At 43.7% G+C, this 16,886-nt stretch overlaps 1 protein-coding gene across 13 annotated transcripts in view; it reads left to right on the plus strand.

The window, feature by feature from the left end:
* Positions 1 to 16,886, plus strand: part of PDPR (pyruvate dehydrogenase phosphatase regulatory subunit) — a 69,617-nt gene that overhangs the window by 24,581 nt on the left and 28,150 nt on the right. For all 13 annotated transcript variants that reach the window (XM_039503119.1, XM_039503120.1, XM_039503129.1 and 10 more), the window contains 6 exons: positions 4,484 to 4,676; positions 8,776 to 8,900; positions 12,962 to 13,117; positions 13,218 to 13,351; positions 13,789 to 13,937; positions 15,465 to 15,577. In XM_039503119.1, coding sequence (XP_039359053.1) covers positions 4,484 to 4,676; positions 8,776 to 8,900; positions 12,962 to 13,117; positions 13,218 to 13,351; positions 13,789 to 13,937; positions 15,465 to 15,577 — 870 coding nt within the window. The remainder of the gene's footprint in view (positions 1 to 4,483; positions 4,677 to 8,775; positions 8,901 to 12,961; positions 13,118 to 13,217; positions 13,352 to 13,788; positions 13,938 to 15,464; positions 15,578 to 16,886) is intronic.

The following is a 16,886-nucleotide window of genomic DNA, read 5'->3' on the forward strand; positions in this document are numbered from 1 at the left end:
CTGGAGATAGTGCTTGTCCCATTCGTTTTTTTTAATGCTTGTAATTTAACTCTGTCATTGTATATTTCTCTTTTTAAGATCTCACTCAGTTCCTTCCAAATTTCAATGTCAGCAATAAAACAGTAAATAAAACAATAAAACTATTTCCCTGCATTTTGTCCAAGGCTACAGAAATAGGCTTCAGGGTACTCAGCATGTGTTCAACATTTCTCTTAAGCCCAATGTTGAGAACTTTGGCGGTGACAGTGCCATCAGTTTTTTCACGATTTTTGTTCACAGACTCATCAGATTAGGCCAGTTCTTGATATAGTGCTCAAAACAGTCCACTACTGAGTTCATCACATGTCTTGTGGGAGAGTTAGCTTGGTTCCGCCCACTTTTTTCAAAGCAGCAGCTGCAAAGTGTATTTTGTTATGGAAGTTGTTGAAATTGCAAAATACATTAGCCTATATTTCTGGAACACTGAAGTCTTTGGCTAGGAGATGCATCAAATGAGCACTGCAACCATGTGTTATTAGCTTGGGACTCTCTTCACTCTCTTCTAAATAATTTCTTCTCATCTTGGATACATTTGCAGCATTGTCTGTGACCAAGCTGTGTACTAGACATTTGAATTTTTATTTCACAGTTTGTTATAGTTTTTACTGCTACTTCTTGTAAGTATTCTGTTGTTTGTACATTTCCTGATGAATCAATTGTTTCTGTAAGGAAGACATTCCCTTCTTCTGTTGTCACACAAGCACATACAACAGGATCATTGTGGACATTGCTCCACCCATCAGGTTAACAATTTTACCCTCTAGACCTTTTGCACACTGCTCAATTTCTTTTTCATACACTTTATCCAGCAATTTGCCTGTGACATCTGCTCTGTTGGGTGGACTGTATCCTGGTCTTAATGTCTGAACCATGCTAATGAAGTGTGGGGTCTCAATCTTACGGAAAGGGGAGTTTGTTGCATAAACAAACTGGGCAATTTTTTCATTGATTACCTCCTTTTGTAATCTGCTCGTTCTTATTAGAAACTTATCTATGGTGGTTTCTTTTTACGGTGGCTATGACACATACATGATGTGACTGAAATACTATCATTGGCAGATAACTCTGAAACGATAGAAAATGATGGTGATCTTGAAAGTGAATAGTCTTCAGAATCCTGTATGTTGAGGATGGATTCTACTAAACAAAATAAGTCAGTGCAGTTATTTAATTATTACCACCATACCGCTCATTTAGTATTACTCATTGCATTCACTGACGCTCACTACTACTTTAAAGGTGAAATTGTAAAAGGAAGTTCTGCTTATTTCAGCTATTTATTTTTTATCACAACTGCATCTAAAATGATAGTACCATAGAGTAACAACTATATTTTTTGCTCAACCATGAGAATTCAAGAATAGTCCAGAAGGAAGACAGGCAGTCCTTAAGAAAGAAGTATGAAATAAAGTTTACCGACCTGAAGATCCTGCATGTTCAGACTTGTTCCTTTCATCATCATCTTCAACACAGCTTCCTCCTGAGAAGAAACACTTCTCATGATGATGTTTCATTTGGGCAACGAGGCCTTGGATTTCTTTGTTGCACTGTTTGCATTTTGCACACATCCCTGTCTTACTCACAGGTAGAGGAACTTCATTAAAATATTCCCAAACTGGGTCTCTTTTAGGGCCTGCTGCCATTATAGGTTTTCCCTTCTGATGAGAGAATGGATGGTAGATCTCAAATCACTGAAGGTTGCACTCAAAGACCTCAAGACTTCTGGAATATGCTGCTCAAACAGTGTTACTTTTGTTTCTACTGACTGTCCCTCCCTTTTCACATTTATCTCCAGTCTTCTTTTCCTTGTCCAGATTTATTCTGCCCCCAACAATCTTGTGCTCATTGAACTTTTTGAAACTTTGCACTTTTAGGGAGAGGTAAAGGACTGACTGTGTACACAGATTTGCAGAGGGACAGTAGGGTTGAGGTCTGTTATTTTTCACCTCTATTTATTGATTTTAAAACATTTTTGCTGTTAAGAAGCATGTTATCTCTGGAGACACAAATCCACAGTTTGAGAACTGCAAAACTAAGCATCTCTGATGGTATCTTCTAGACTGAACACTGAGTCCCATTAGGTAGATAGAAAGATTTAAATAATCTGTACAGAAGCCCCTGGAACTCCATAAAATTGGGTCCCTAATCCATGAACTATTGGAACTCATTTACAAAACTTTTCTTAAAAACATTACATGAATATATTGTCTCATACTATAGAATTAGAATTTATAATCTCTGTTCCATGATGAGATAGTTTTAATTAAGATACATTATAGCTCAAAGATACCTTTAGATAGATTTTTTCCTTAAAAAGCATTTTATCAAAAATATCCGATATATATTTATTGATTGATTTTTATCCACCCTGGTTTACAGACCTTACATGGGCAGAGCTCCCATAGCAGCACAACAGAGGGCTTAATGGGAAGGCAGTGCTGTCTACAGGGGAGACTGCTATGGGTTTGCTAGAACTTTATCTGTGCTTTCTTAAGGGGTAGGGGAGGTTGGGCACTTTAATAAGTGGGTTCAGCTGTGGGGCAATTTGTGGGGCAATTAGTGTGAGAATCCTACTCCCATCAATTGCAGTTGCCTCCTATGTGCATTGCTGGAAGTCCCCATTAGCCTTCAGCATGTCAGTTTGTACCAAGTATAGTGCGGAAGAGCACAGTGCAAACCTCCCCAATGCATTTGATCTTAAAGATGCAGCACTGCCTGCTACTCCACATATAGGCTCCCTGTACAGCACCAGTAAACTGCCATACACTCCTGATACTCCAATCCTGCATCTCTTTTGAATAGGGACTGCCATGTGCACCTAATTTGATGTTACCTTTTATGTGGACAAAGTATAACATGGCTGCTCCCGGATTCCTCCCGCCCGGTGGGGTGGGGTGTTGGATTTTTTTCCCAGATGTACTGGCTTGCATTTTCCCAAGTTGAATCTCATTTTTGTTTTCTGTCCATAATTTTAACTAGAGGGTTGTAACTCTGTCTTCTCCCTTCTCTACTGAACTGTTAAATCTTCCACTGGTTTTACTGACCCTACCTCAGGGCCTCCTCCACATGAGCCTAACTTGCTCCTGTAGAGTTCTTCCTTTGTTGCATCTTGTCTTAGCATATTTTCCTTTACTGCTTCCCTTCCCCAGGGACTCTGGCAGCTTCTCCTAAAGATCTCTTTGTACTTTGTAGGCCTTAGCCTAGGGCTTCTCTCACAGGAGCCTATGCCACTCCTCGTGGGTTCTCCTACCTGTCAGAGAGTCCTGCCATCTCTGCAGTCACAGTCTCCATCTCTTTCCCCCAAAGAATTCTTCACTGTGTTGTCTTTTCCTAACTCCTTCACATCTGGGATCACTAATTATTGTTCAGTTGCCATATCACAGTTACTTGGGCGGAGTGGGGCTTGCTTGCTGCTGAGTCACAAGCAAGGCTGAGCCTGGCTTGCCTTAAAGGGTCCATCAGCCTTTGACACCGCTGTTCTAGATATCTTAGAATCATAGAATATCAGGGTTGGAAGGGACCTCAGGAGGTCATCTAGTCCAACCCCCTGCTCAAAGCAGGACCAATTCCCAACTAAATCATCCCAGCCAGGGCTTTGTCTAGCCTGACCTTAAAAACCTCTAAGGAAGGAGATTCCACCACCTCCCTAGGTAACCCATTCCAGTGCTTCACCACTCTGAGTGAAAAAGTTTTTCCTAATATCCAACCTAAACCTCCCCCACTGCAACTTGAGACCATTACTCCTTGTTCTGTCATCTGCTACCACTGAGTACAGTCTAGATCCATCCTCTTTGGAACCCCCTTTCAGATAGTTGAAAGCAGCTTTCAAATCTCCCCTCATTCTTATAAGACCAGACCTGACACCGGCTGCTCTGAGACCCCTCTCTCGTGAAATTCATAACCCCATACTCACGCTGGAATTCTCAGGTGCACGGGGAGTGGACATAAAAGCTTTATTTCTGTTCAGACATTTTTAAGGGAACATGAAACTTGACCATTTTAGTGCCTGCATCTGCTGAATTTTGAGCAAACAAAGGTGAGAGCTTTTATGCAAAATACCTTGCGGAGGGAAACCCTGAACCAAAAAAAATTGAAATGAGATAATTTGCTTTATGGGGATAGCCAGTTCTTCATACCCCAAAAAAGGTTCTCTTTCAGGGTTGATCCATTTTAATTAGCCTGACAAGGCAGGGTCTGCTAGGTTTCCTGCCCTTCTGCTGATCTACACCTGTGGTACTTTACAGCAAATATCCAGTTTGTCCCATAGATGCACTGAGACATGGAAGATACTGCTGTCTGTTAAGATCATATAAATCTTGGTGTAAATGGACTGGTTTGTGTGTCTGGTTTGGGGATGGAGGAGGAGTGGTTGAAGTGCCTGTAGACTAAAGGCTGTGGTTTATCAGGATTAAGTTGTCTTGTCTTGTTTTGTTTTGGTGACTAGAGCCACTGCTGAGTTCTCTTCTGCGGAGGATGCCAGGGTTGGAGGCTCTGGAGATCATGCAGTTAGTGAACTGCCCAGAATCCTTCACTCCAGATATGCGGTGCATCCTGGGAGAGTCACCCACGGTACAGGGCTACTTTGTCCTGGCTGGCATGAACTCCGCTGGCACCTCTTTTGGTGGAGGAGCAGGCAGGTAAGTGACTCACCAGCAATGTTCCCTCTAATTTTTTATAGCTATGCGTGCAATGAATTATGTGCACCAATATGGAAGTGACGTGCGGCGGGGGTGGGGCTGAGGGGTTCAGAGTGTGTGGGGACTCAGGGCTGTGGCAGAGGGTTGGGGTGCGGGCTCCAGCTGGTGGGGGGGGGACGGGCTATGGGCTGGGGCTGGAGATGAGGAGATTGGGGTGCAGGCTGCCCCTGGGCTGGGGCCAGAGTCCTCCCCCCAGCCCTCTTCCCCGCCAGTGGCAGCCCCTGGGGAGAGGCGCTTCTGCTCACTGGCAGCCTTGCATGCCCCCAACTTCTTCCCCTCCCTGCCTACCACTCTTCTTTCCCCAGCCCCCTATGGCTGTGGGCCTGCACAGCCCTTTGTAGCCTGCTGCGCTTAGAGGGAAGTTAGCTCACCAGCATAGTGCAAGAGACATAGTGGGGTTTTGTGTACCACAAGACAATATGCAGAATTTGACCATGTAAAACTGTCAGTCAATTCATGGGAGCCTGAGCTTAGCCATAAGAACGGCCGTACCGGGTCAGACCAAAGGTCCATCTAGCCCAGTATCTGTCTACCGACAGTGGCAATGCCAGGTGCCCCAGAGGGAGTGAATCTAACAGGCAATGATTAAGTGATCTCTCTCCTGCCATCCATCTCCACCCTCTGACAAACAGAGGCTAGGGACACTATTCCTTACCCAGCCTGGCTAATAGCCATTTATGGACTTAACCACCATGAATTTATCCAGTTCTCTTTTAAACGCTGTTATAGTCCTAGCCTTCACAACCTCCTCAGGTAAGGAGTTCCACAAGTTGACTGTGCGCTGCGTGAAGAAGAACTTCCTTGTATTTGTTTTAAACCTGCTGCCTATTAATTTCATTTGGGGACCCTTAGTTCTTGTATTATGGGAATAAGTAAACAACTTTTCCTTATCCACTTTCTCCACATCACTCATGATTTTATATACCTCTATCATATCCCCCCTTAGTCTCCTCTTTTCCAAGCTGAAGAGTCCTAGCCTCTTTAATCTTTCCTCGTATGGGACCCTCTCCAAACCCCTAATCATTTTAGTTGCCCTTTTCTGAACCTTTTCTAGTGCCAGTATATCTTTTTTGAGGTGAGGAGACCACATCTGTATCCCATTGTGTCCCATTGATTGCTCTCAGTCCACCAGGTTTCTGTGATGCCTATTATATCAATATCCTCCTTTATCACAAGGCACTCTAGTTCACCCAGCTTATTATTTAGACTTCTAGCATTTGTGTACAAGCACTTTAAAAACTTGTCCCTGTTTATCTGTCTGCCCTTTTCTGATGTGTCAGATTCTTTTTTATGTGACTGTTTATCATCTGATCTGGCCCTTACATTATCCTCTGCTCCTGACTATAACTTGGATATTCTCTATCATTAGACTCTCCACTAAGAGAAGTCTGTGTCCGATCTACATGCTCCTCTGCAGCAGTCGGCTTTCCCCCATCTCCTAGTTTAAAAACTGCTCTACAACCTTTTTAATGTTTAGTGCCAGCAGTCTGGTTCCACTTTGGTTTAGGTGGAGCCCATCTCTCCTGTATAGGCTCCCCCCATCCCAAAAGTTTCCCCAGTTCCTAATGAACGTGAACCCCTCCTCTCTACACCATCGTCTCATCCACGCATTGAGACTCTGAAGGGCTGCCTGCCTGGGTTATGAAAGAGCACTGCATTAGAGAGGGTGAAGAGCATATTGCATTTTTTCTGATTTTCTTCTTTGTGGGGGTTTCTGAACCATCAGGTTATTGGCTTTCCCTGCGCATCTTCTTTGGGCTCCACATGTCAAGGACCAACAGCTTGCTGAAGACTGATGAGGCTCCTTGCAGGGCCCACCAGTCCTGTTCCTTTTCCCAGCTGGCAGAAGTAAATGCTGAGCACAGCACAACTCATCTTGTCCCCTGTACACAGGCTAGATGCATTGGCTCTGGGTGCTGCCACATGATGGGGGGAATTCCTAAATCCTAGACTTGTAGGCCAGCCTCTCTCAGGCCAGATTATTCAGGTGACTCTCAGAGTTAATTTTCACTAAAAATGCAGACGATAAAGTACTTTGTACTATAAACACTAACGTGAGTTAAATGTCGGTGAAAGGTGCTGGGTTCACAGCCCTGAAGACTCATTTATAAATTCCTCAAACAAACTTCCCCCACACTTCCTTCTGCCAGCATCCTAAGGCTGTGATGACTCCCTGGTAGATTAGACTTTCACACAAATACAGGAACTTTGACAGATTTGTACAAATCACATCCAGGAAAAAAGGCTGCATTTAAAATGGCTCCTGCCCCTCGCCCTGGTTCGCCCTCATCCACTCTCTCCTATAGTGGCTCCATCTTGGCACTCTGATCTGGCCCAGAATCCTCTGCCCCCACCCATTGCCTTCCATTAGCCAGGATCCTTCCTCAGGGCTGCCCAGAAGATTCAGGGGGTCTGGGGCAAAGCACTTTTGAGGGGCCCTTCCATAAAAAAAGTTGCAATACTATAGAATACTATATTCTCACGGGGGCCCGGGGCAAATTGCCCCAATGCCCCCCTGTCTGGGCGGCCCTGTCCTTCCTATCATCCCAGCCCCAGAGTGACCTGTTTTCCCCCTTTCTTCTGTGATGGCTATTGGTATTGTGACAAAGTTCCTCCTCTACCTTGGTGGGTCCTGCACTTATTGGTGGATTTTGCTAGCCTCAGAGATCTACCTGTGTTGGATCAGGAGTTGGGAGGTTTTGGGGGGAACCTGGGCCCGCCCTCTACTCCGGGTTCCAGCCCAGGGCCCTGTGGATTGCAGCTGCCTAGAGTACCTCCTGTAACAGCTGCATGACAGCTACAACTCCCTGGGCTACTTCCCCATAGCCTCCTCCCAACACCTTCTTTATCCTCACCACAGGACCTTCCTCCTGGTGTCTGACAACGCTTGTACTCCTCAGTCCTCCAGCAGCACACCCTCTCACTCTCAGCTTCTTGCTCCCAGCTCCTCACGCACGCACCACAAACTGAACTGAGCTCCCTTTTAAACCCAGGTGCCCTGATTAGCCTGCCTTAATTGATTCTAGCAGCTTCTTGATTGGCTGCAGGTGTTCTAATAAGCATGTCTGCCTTAATTGTTTCCAGAAAGTTCCTGATTGTTCTGGAACCTTCCCTGTTACCTTACCCAGGGAAAGAGGACCTACTTAACCTGGGGCTAATATATCTGCCTTCTATCACTCTCCTGTAGCCATCTGGCCTGACCCTGTCACAGTATCCAGATTTAGTACCCATTTGGTTCTGGTAGTTGTCAGACGATTCACAAAAAAAAGTGAATCCTCCATTTTTCTCTGTCATAATAAGGTCCATAGCACCATTATAGGAAGATCTGCAGCCTATTTACAGCTTTTAGGTCAGAACCAGACCTGTCCATTTGTCGTTTCAAGCTGTCTGGCTTGACGTTGCATTAACATAGCTTTCTCCGTAGATTTTCTGATGCCCCCTTTGCTATTGTCTCTGCCAGCCAAATGTGTTGAACTGTTCTGCTTTAGTTTGGGCTGCTTTCTTCCTTTTAGCTTTCTGTCATTCTGACAGGGGTCTGGAGTACACCCTCCAGGCCTAGCTTGGTCACTGCCAGAGGTGTAGCCAAATGTAACCTCCAACTTGACAGGCACCTTCTGAGGAGTGAGCCTGCACCAGGTACTTGAAATGACAAAGTAGTTGGCTTCTTAACCCCAGATTAAGCATACTTCAACACTCTCTGCTTTGTGTATCCTAAGGATTTAGCATAGTGCCAGCCATGCTAGCAGTCTGATGCTCTGTAGTTTCACTTGCAGTGTCCTCAGCTTCCTTTGCTCTGTGTGATAAATTTCATTGCAGTGGGAAGTTAATAATTGCATTATCTGGTGGCTGGTTTTGTTTTAGATTGAAATCTCCCAGCTCCCAATGGTGTCTGTATTATTGTAATCTTATTCAAAGCCTCTGCCGATTGCAAGAAATCCTGGTGCCCAAATTGCCATTACTCCTTGACTTAAGAGCTAGACTCTTGCTCATAATGCTTCAATGGACATCCAAATCCTCCTTGGTTTCTGCCTCCAACCAGGTACTTGGCTGAGTGGATGGTAAATGGTTGCCCATCAGAAAATGTTTGGCCACTGGACCTGAAGCGCTTTGGTGCCCTTCAGAGCAGTCGCACCTTCCTCCGTCACCGTGTCATGGAAGTAATGCGTAAGTAACCTCCCAGTGTACTCACTATTCTAGTCTAGACAGGTTCTTGTACTGCGCTTATCACCATAGTACCCTGCCAGTGGTGCATTGAGCAACATGACTAACATCTGTCAAGTGTTGTTCTCTTATCCTCTCCCCAGGGGGAGAAATGTTTTTCAGTGGAGTGTCTTGTTTTGATAGGTTTTAGGTTTGTAAAAATATATGTATTCATGTTGCACTGTATTTATGTTAGAGAAGGCAAGGTTGAAGAAATGCACTTTACCTTTGAAGTGGAAGGTGGTGAGGTTTGTGATGACTCTGTCTAGCATTCACAGAGGTGTGTAGGACTCTATTGTCTCTGCTGCACCTTTTCTCCTCCCAGCATTGGAACTGCACTCATTCTGAGGGCCACTTTCTCCCTTCCAGCCGTCCGGATGGCTGTGCAGCCTTTGCCCAAGAGGAGAGAGCACCTGGCTTCCTCACAGGTTGTTAGTAGCCCTCCTGCTAATCTGTTCCAGAGAGATGCTCCTATATTGGTGCTACAGACACCTTTGTACTTGTCTGCTCACCCAACACCCTTTGGACCATGTGTTTTTTATCCTGATTAACATATCTTCTGCATGGGAGTCCCGTGCATCACTAGCTAGGACTCGAATAGAATAAAGACAGTGCAGAATGGTGGATTATCTGTAACTTGAAGTCTTGGGTCTACTACAGGAGTGGGTGGGAGAAGTTCTGTAGCCTGCGATGTGCAGGAGGTTAGAGTAGATGATCCTGATGGTCCCCTCTGGCCATAAAGTCTGAGTCTGTGAAAGTTTCCACCTAAAAGCTTTGTGGTGTTGTCCCAAGCAAGCATCCTGATATTTTGTGTGTCAGTATAATGTGAAAATGCAAATGTCCCAATTTAGGAATATTGAGTCTAATGATCTTTTATCAGTTGTGAAGGTTTTATAGACACGCTCCACTGTCAAGGGCAAAATGGCTCAGCATGCTGCTGCTGTCTGTATTTCCCCTCATGCCACAGTTTCTAATCAGTTGAGGCCCATAATCTTGTATATTAAGTGTCTTGTAGGGTGAAGCCCATAATTATGTGTTTCTTCCTATCACTGGATAATCCTCAGTGAAACAAAACTGAGCTTCAATGAAGAGTGGCTTTAGATGGGAAGAGTCCTGCCTCACTGTTTTTAAAGGTGGAGGTAAGGATGGAACAGAAGTGACAATCAAAAGAGTAACTAAAGGAATCAGAAGGCCTAAGCTAAAAATATGTATGTTAAGATCAGAGCAAAAGAATTGCAAGGTAAAACTCTTGGCTCACTTATGTCCAAAAAACTTTTCCCCATGTTTAGAATACCTTTCTTTCCCTTGTAGAATCACAGCAGATTCCAAATTTGGCACTCACTCGCATCAGTGTACATCCTGAGAAACACCACTGAGTTACTGTAGCTATTCTGGGTTAATTAACACCATATTCAGCCCCTGGTCTTGTCACATTTTGTATTCTAATAGAAATATCACTCTCTTCTCTTCCCACCCGCGTCCCTCAGGACAGTGGTCTGATACCATATAATGATGGTAAAAATGCCAGTCACGATGCAGAGAGGACAAATGTATTCAATTAAATATTGAATTAAATTAAATATTTCTGCTCTGTGTTGGAAAGAAGCAGGATGTTGTATTTATATCTTACCATGATAAGGAAATACTTTCTGTTCCATCAGTAACTAGGGAAGATGTCAGACAGCAGCTACTAAAGTTTAACATATTTAAATCAGCAGGACTGGACAACTTGCACCCAGGGGTAGTAAAGAATTGGCTGAGCAGCTCTCTGAACTATTAATATTAATTTTTAACAAATCTTGGGACACTGGGTATGTCCCAGTGAAGTGGAATAAAGCTAATGTTGTACCAGAATTTTAAAATAAAAGTAAATGAGATGACTTGGGTAACTATAGGCTGGAAATCCTGACATCATTCCCAGGCAAAATCATGGAAAAGCTGATATGGGATGCAACCAGTAAAAGATTAAAGGGTGGTAGCATAATTAATGCCAGTCAGCATGGTTCTATGGAAAATCGGTCTTGTCAAACTAACTTGATATCCTCTTTTGATGAGATTACAAGTTGGATTACTAAAGTTAACTGTGTTGACATAAAATACAGAGACTTCTGTAAGGTATTTAATTTAGTCCCACATGAGGTTGATTTTGTGTAGTGGTATTTTTTTTTTAAATGTAATTCATATTACATTGATTAAAAACAACTGATAGATCTCAAGAAGTAATTGTAAATGGGGAATCATAGTCCTTTAGGAGTATTTCTAATGGTTCCAGTGAGGATCTGTTCTCAGCCCAAGGCAGGTCAATATTTTTTTCAACAATCTGGAGGACAATATAAAATCATCACTGGTAAAAGTTGTAATGACACAAAAATTGGTGGAGTGGTAAATAATGACGGGGTCATTTATACAGACTGAGGATTGCTTGGTATATTCGGCTAATCTGAACATGGTGCATTTTAATGCAGCCAAATACAAGGTCCTACTTCTAGGAATAAACACATTTACAAGATGAGTGACAATGTCCTGTAATGTCCTGACTCTGAAAAAGATGTAGAGGTAATGGCAGATAACCAATTGAACATGAGCTCCCAGTGATGCTGTAGCGAAGAGGGTGAATGTAATCTTGTATTTATAAGCAGAGAATATCAAATAGGAGTAGGGAAGTTGTATTACCTCTGTTTACAGCATTAGTGAGGCCATTCCTGGAATACGTAGTACAGTTCTGATGCCCACACTTCAAGAAGGATGTTAAAAAATTGGAAAGGGTTCAGAATAGAGCAACAAGAACGTTTGAGGTCTGGAAAGAGACTTATGAGGTTTTGACAAGAGACTTAAGAAGTTCAACCTATTTAGTTTATCCAAAAGTTGGTTAAGAGGTGACTTGATCACAGTCTGTAAGGGCCTAAATGGGAAAGACAGCTCTGAGAGTAGAGTGCTTTTTAATTAAGCAGGACAAGGCCTTGGTTGGAAACTGAAGCTAGACAAATTCAGACTAGAAACAAGATGCAAACTTTTGGCAGTGAGGATAATTAGTCATTGGGACAACTTACACGGAGATGTGGTGGATTCTCCATCACTTGCAATCTTTAACTCTAGACTGGTGGGGAGGGATAGCTCAGTGGTTTGAGCATTGGCCTGCTAAACCCAGGGTTGTGAGTTCAGTCCTTGAGGAGGTCACTTAGGGATCTGGGGCAAAAAATTGGTCCTGCTAGTGAAGGCAGGGGGCTGGACTCGATGACCTTTCAAGGTCCCTTCCAGTTCTAGGAGATTGGTATATCTCCAATTATTACCTTATTACCCTATTACTTGCAATCTTTAACTCTAGACTGGATGTCTTTCTAAAAGATATGCTGTAGCTCACTTAGAAGTTATGGACTTGATGCAGAAATTACTGGGTGAGGTTCTGTGGCCTGTGTTATGCAAGAGATCAGACTAGATGATCACAATGGTTCCTTCTGCTGTTTAAAATCTATGACACATGCACCCAGTTGCTATGGCATAGGATTTGGGGGCAGGCTGGTGAGAGAAGGCTAGATATGGCTCCAGATATATGTAATCCAGCCACCCATTGGTAATAGTGGAGTAAGGCTGTTCCATAATCTAGAAATATAGTGTTTCTTATAACCAGCAGACAACCTAGAAATAAAGTTAGTCTTGCACTCAGCAATTTTATGAATCCTTTTCCTGCTGCTCCTCATCTCAGCTTCTGTACTGCATCAAACTCACCAGTGTCCTTTGAAGAGCTGACATTTGAATGACAGCACTTCAGAAGTGGCATACTTGCTATAACGGGACAGCACTGAAAAGTTAAGTTTGGCACCATAAGCAGCAGCAAAACAGCTAACTACCAGAATTCTTTCTTCTGCTATGATTTTGCTAGCTTATATACTCTCTAGAAGTTCTGCAGAATGGATACACTTGAACTGTTAGACAGGAATACTTGTGAGGAAGGGCAGTCTTTATAAGGAAGCTGGGCTGAAGTGTCAGCAACTTAGCTTATATTTGGCCACCCTTGACCATTACAGCCCTGATCTATGATCTGAAGGTTCCCCGTTGGGATTTCCAGACTGGCAGGCAGTTGCGTACTTCCCCTCTCTATGATCGCCTGGATGCTCAGGGAGCCAGATGGATGGAGAAGCATGGATTCGAGAGACCCAAGTACTTTGTCCCGCCAGGGAAAGGTGAGATCGTATTCTCCTCTGGATCGAGCATTCCTGTTGATTTAATGTGCATCATTGCAGTCAGCTTATAAATTGTTCTCTTGATTCTTGCCTTCCATAGATCTATTGTCATTGGATCAGAGCAAGACCTTCTACAAACCAGATTGGTTTGACATTGTGGGGTCAGAGGTCAAGTGCTGTAAGGAGGCTGTGTGTGTAATTGATATGTCATCTTTTACCAAGTTTGAAATAAGCGTAAGTACCTAAGGAGTGACAAAGGGACAGACTGGCAAATGCTGTTTCTTGTGGGCTGTTTGCTGCTTTCTTAAAATGCTGTATGCCCCATTGAGGATAGATATAGGGGGAAGGACTGTATGATTAATTTCTGCTTTTTCCACAGGCCTGTAACGTTCTGATTGTATGATTTAATTGTACTACCTTTTGTGGCTTAATTTAGAGTATTTGTGACATGATTAATTACAATTAATAGACTTAGCTTTCTGAAAATTCTTGGATACTCTTGTTATGTGAAAAGTCTTGGCCATCTGTGTAATTACCATTATGAATTGAGAGGCTTTTGGTGGGATGAATCGTGGGTGCTATATAAAACAGCCTCCATGAGTTTGCATTGCCCTGCAGCTCGTTGCTCAGCCAGCTGGCCTGATCCTCTCTTTCCATCTCAATCCCTGCAGTCCACAGGGGATCAGGCACTGGAGGTTCTGCAGTATCTCTTCTCGAATGACCTGGATGTGCCAGTTGGGCACATTGTGCACACAGGCATGCTCAATGAAGAAGGAGGGTATGAGAATGACTGCAGCATTGCACGATTAAACAAGCGCAGGTAAGTCTGCACAGCAGCATCTTTATTTAAGTCAGTCCCTCTGTGTTCTTGGCGTTAATCTCAGTTTCCGTAGTACCTCTTATTGCAGATAAGTCAGCGTCTTCGTTTTCTTTCCCTTTTATTAGTCCTTTGCTGCAGTGAAGTCTGATTTCTCCACCACCACAGAGTCCTAATTTCCTAACCCAGGAGAATGACTGTTTATAACAAGGCAACATGGGGGAAAAATCGTCTTTTCTCTGTTGGTGCAGTAATAAGCTTATGTTTTAAAAAGGACGTGACCGGTCTGTTTAGAGTCTGAAATATTAGGCTTCTCAAGGGAAGGTAAATTCTATTCAGCAATTGTTTGAAGCTGTTGTTAAGGTTTTCCTAATTATAAAATACAAGACAGAATGCACACATACTGGATTCTAGGCAGCTGTGCCAGAATAACTGCACTGAACCCTCATCTCCTCTCTCCTTGATTATTTAACTCCACATATGTTGTAGTACAACTTCCCCGATCATCAGCTCTCCAGACTGTAGCCTGTGCAAACTTCTGTTGCCTGCCGTCACCCCATAGATGTTCAGTGTAGCATGAGCACATGGCCCAGTGCTTGGAGAGCTCCACTGATTTCTCATTCATTTCAGGATCTAGTCGAAAGCTTCCCTCAATTTTAAAACTCTCCATCGATATGTTCAATTTCTATCTTGCATAGCTTATATCTTCTCCATTCCCTTCTCACAGCATCAAGCTTTCTTTATGTCCTGCTGCATAATTTCCCTACTGTTTGTTTGAGAACCTTCTCCTTTGCAGCTCTTGCTATCTGGAACAGTTTCTTTTTATCTCATCATTGCATCAGTTCTCCATGTGTTTTCATATACCAGATGAAAGCATTTGTGTGATTCTCATAGTTTTCCCTCCCATTATTCATTTCTTCTGCTGTTTTATCTAACTCAGTAAAGCACTTTGGGATTCACTTTGTATTAACCCAAATAAAGGTGTATTAGGTCTTCAGAGATATGAATATAAATAACATTCATTTTACTGTATCAAATTGAGTTCTGTTTCCTTGGAAACTGATACCAATAACCCCCCAAGGTGTACTGACAGGTGGCTTGTCACTCATTTCTCTTGAAACAGGAAATTACACAGGGAGTAGAACCACTTATTGGTTATTGAAGTAGCTAGAATCTTGGTGGCTGCAAAAAGGTGTGAATAGTTAATTCTTTGCACTGTGGTCATGACATTTGAGATGCCCCATGTTCTTTAGCAATTGGCACTGTCTCTAGTCCTGTTCTTGTGCCTCTATTCCCTAAATAAATCACCAGCACTCTTAACACTCCAAGGCTGGGTTTTCCCATTGTGAGAGTGACTTTATACATGGTCTTAGTAAAGCAATTTGCCTCTGTTCTTGTTTGCTGAGGGGATTACTGCCTGGCTCCAGAGTTCAGAGAAGTGAGTTTTGGTGCTGCACCCCAGAGACAGAACAAAATAGGTTCACCTTGTGGCCATGCAGTCACTGTCCTGCTTTTAATTTTCTATTCTAGTTTCTTCATGATTTCTCCTACTGACCAGCAAGTCCACTGCTGGGCCTGGCTCAAAAAGCATATGCCTAATGACAGTAACTTGCTCTTGGAGGATGTGACCTGGAAGTATACCGGTAAGACATGCCTGGAGGCAGAGGTGAAATTGCCCTGAAATTCTGCATGCTTTCCGCCCCCCCAATCACTGCACACTAATCAGTTGTGTAATCTGTCCACTATGATGTTCAGGTCTTTTTCCTGAATGGTTACATAGAACCATTGTGTCTGAGTAGTTCAAACTGTTCCTTCCAATATGCATAAGCTTGGATGTCGCTTTGGAAGATTGGACAAATAACCAGGGAGGAGTATAAAAGTATTGCTCAGGCATGCAGGTGTGAAATTAGGAAGGCCAAATCACACTTGGAGTTGCAGCTAGCCGGAGATGTTAGGAGTAACAAGAAGGGTTTCTTTCTTTAGGTATGTTAGCAACAGGAAGAAAGTCAAGGAAAGTGTGGGCCCCTTGCTGAATGAGGGAGGGACCCTAGTGACAGAGGATGTGGAGAAAGCTAGTGTACTCAATGCTTTTTTTGCCTCTGTCTTCACAGACAAGGTCAGCTCCCAGACAGCTGCACTCTGCAGCACGGTATGGGGAGGAGGTGACCAGCTCTCTATGGAGAAAGTAGTAGTTCGGGACTATTTAGGAAAGCTGGACAAGCACAAGTCCATGGGGCCGGATGCGCTGCATCCGAGGGTGCTAAAGGAGTTGGCCGATGAGATTGCAGAGCCATTGGCCATTATCTTTGAAAAATCATGGCGATCGGGGGAGGTCCCGGATGACTGGAAAAAGGCTAATGTAGTGCCCATCTTTAAAAAAGGGAAGAAGGAAGATCCAGGGAACTACAGGCCAGTCAGTCTCACCTCAGTCCCTGGAAAAATCATGGAACAGGTCCTCAAGGAATCAATCCTGAACCACTTAAAGGAGGGGAAAGTGATCAGGAACAGTCAGCCTGGATTCACCAAGGGCAAGTCATGCCTGACTAACCTAATTGCCTTCTATGATGAGATAACCGGCTCTGTGGATGAGGGGAAAGCAGTGGATGTGCTATTTCTGGACTTTAGCAAAGCTTTTGATACAGTCTCCCACAGTATTCTTGCCAGCAAGTTAAAGTAGTATGGGCTGGATGAATGGACGGTAGGGTGGATAGAAAACTGGCTAGATGGTCGGGCTCAACGGTTAGTGATCAATGGTTCCATGTCTAGTTGGCAGCCGGTATCAAGTGGAGTGCCCCAAGGGTCGGTGCTGGGGCCGGTTTTATTCAATATCTTCATTAACGATCTGGAGGATGGTGTGGACTGCACCCTTAGCAAGTTTGCAGATGACACTAAACTGGGAGGAGTGGTTGATACGCTGGAGGGTAGGGATAGGATACAGAGGGACCTACACAA

The sequence above is a fragment of the Mauremys reevesii genome, linkage group 16, assembly GCF_016161935.1.
Source record: "Mauremys reevesii isolate NIE-2019 linkage group 16, ASM1616193v1, whole genome shotgun sequence".
Lineage (NCBI taxonomy): Eukaryota > Metazoa > Chordata > Testudines > Geoemydidae > Mauremys > Mauremys reevesii.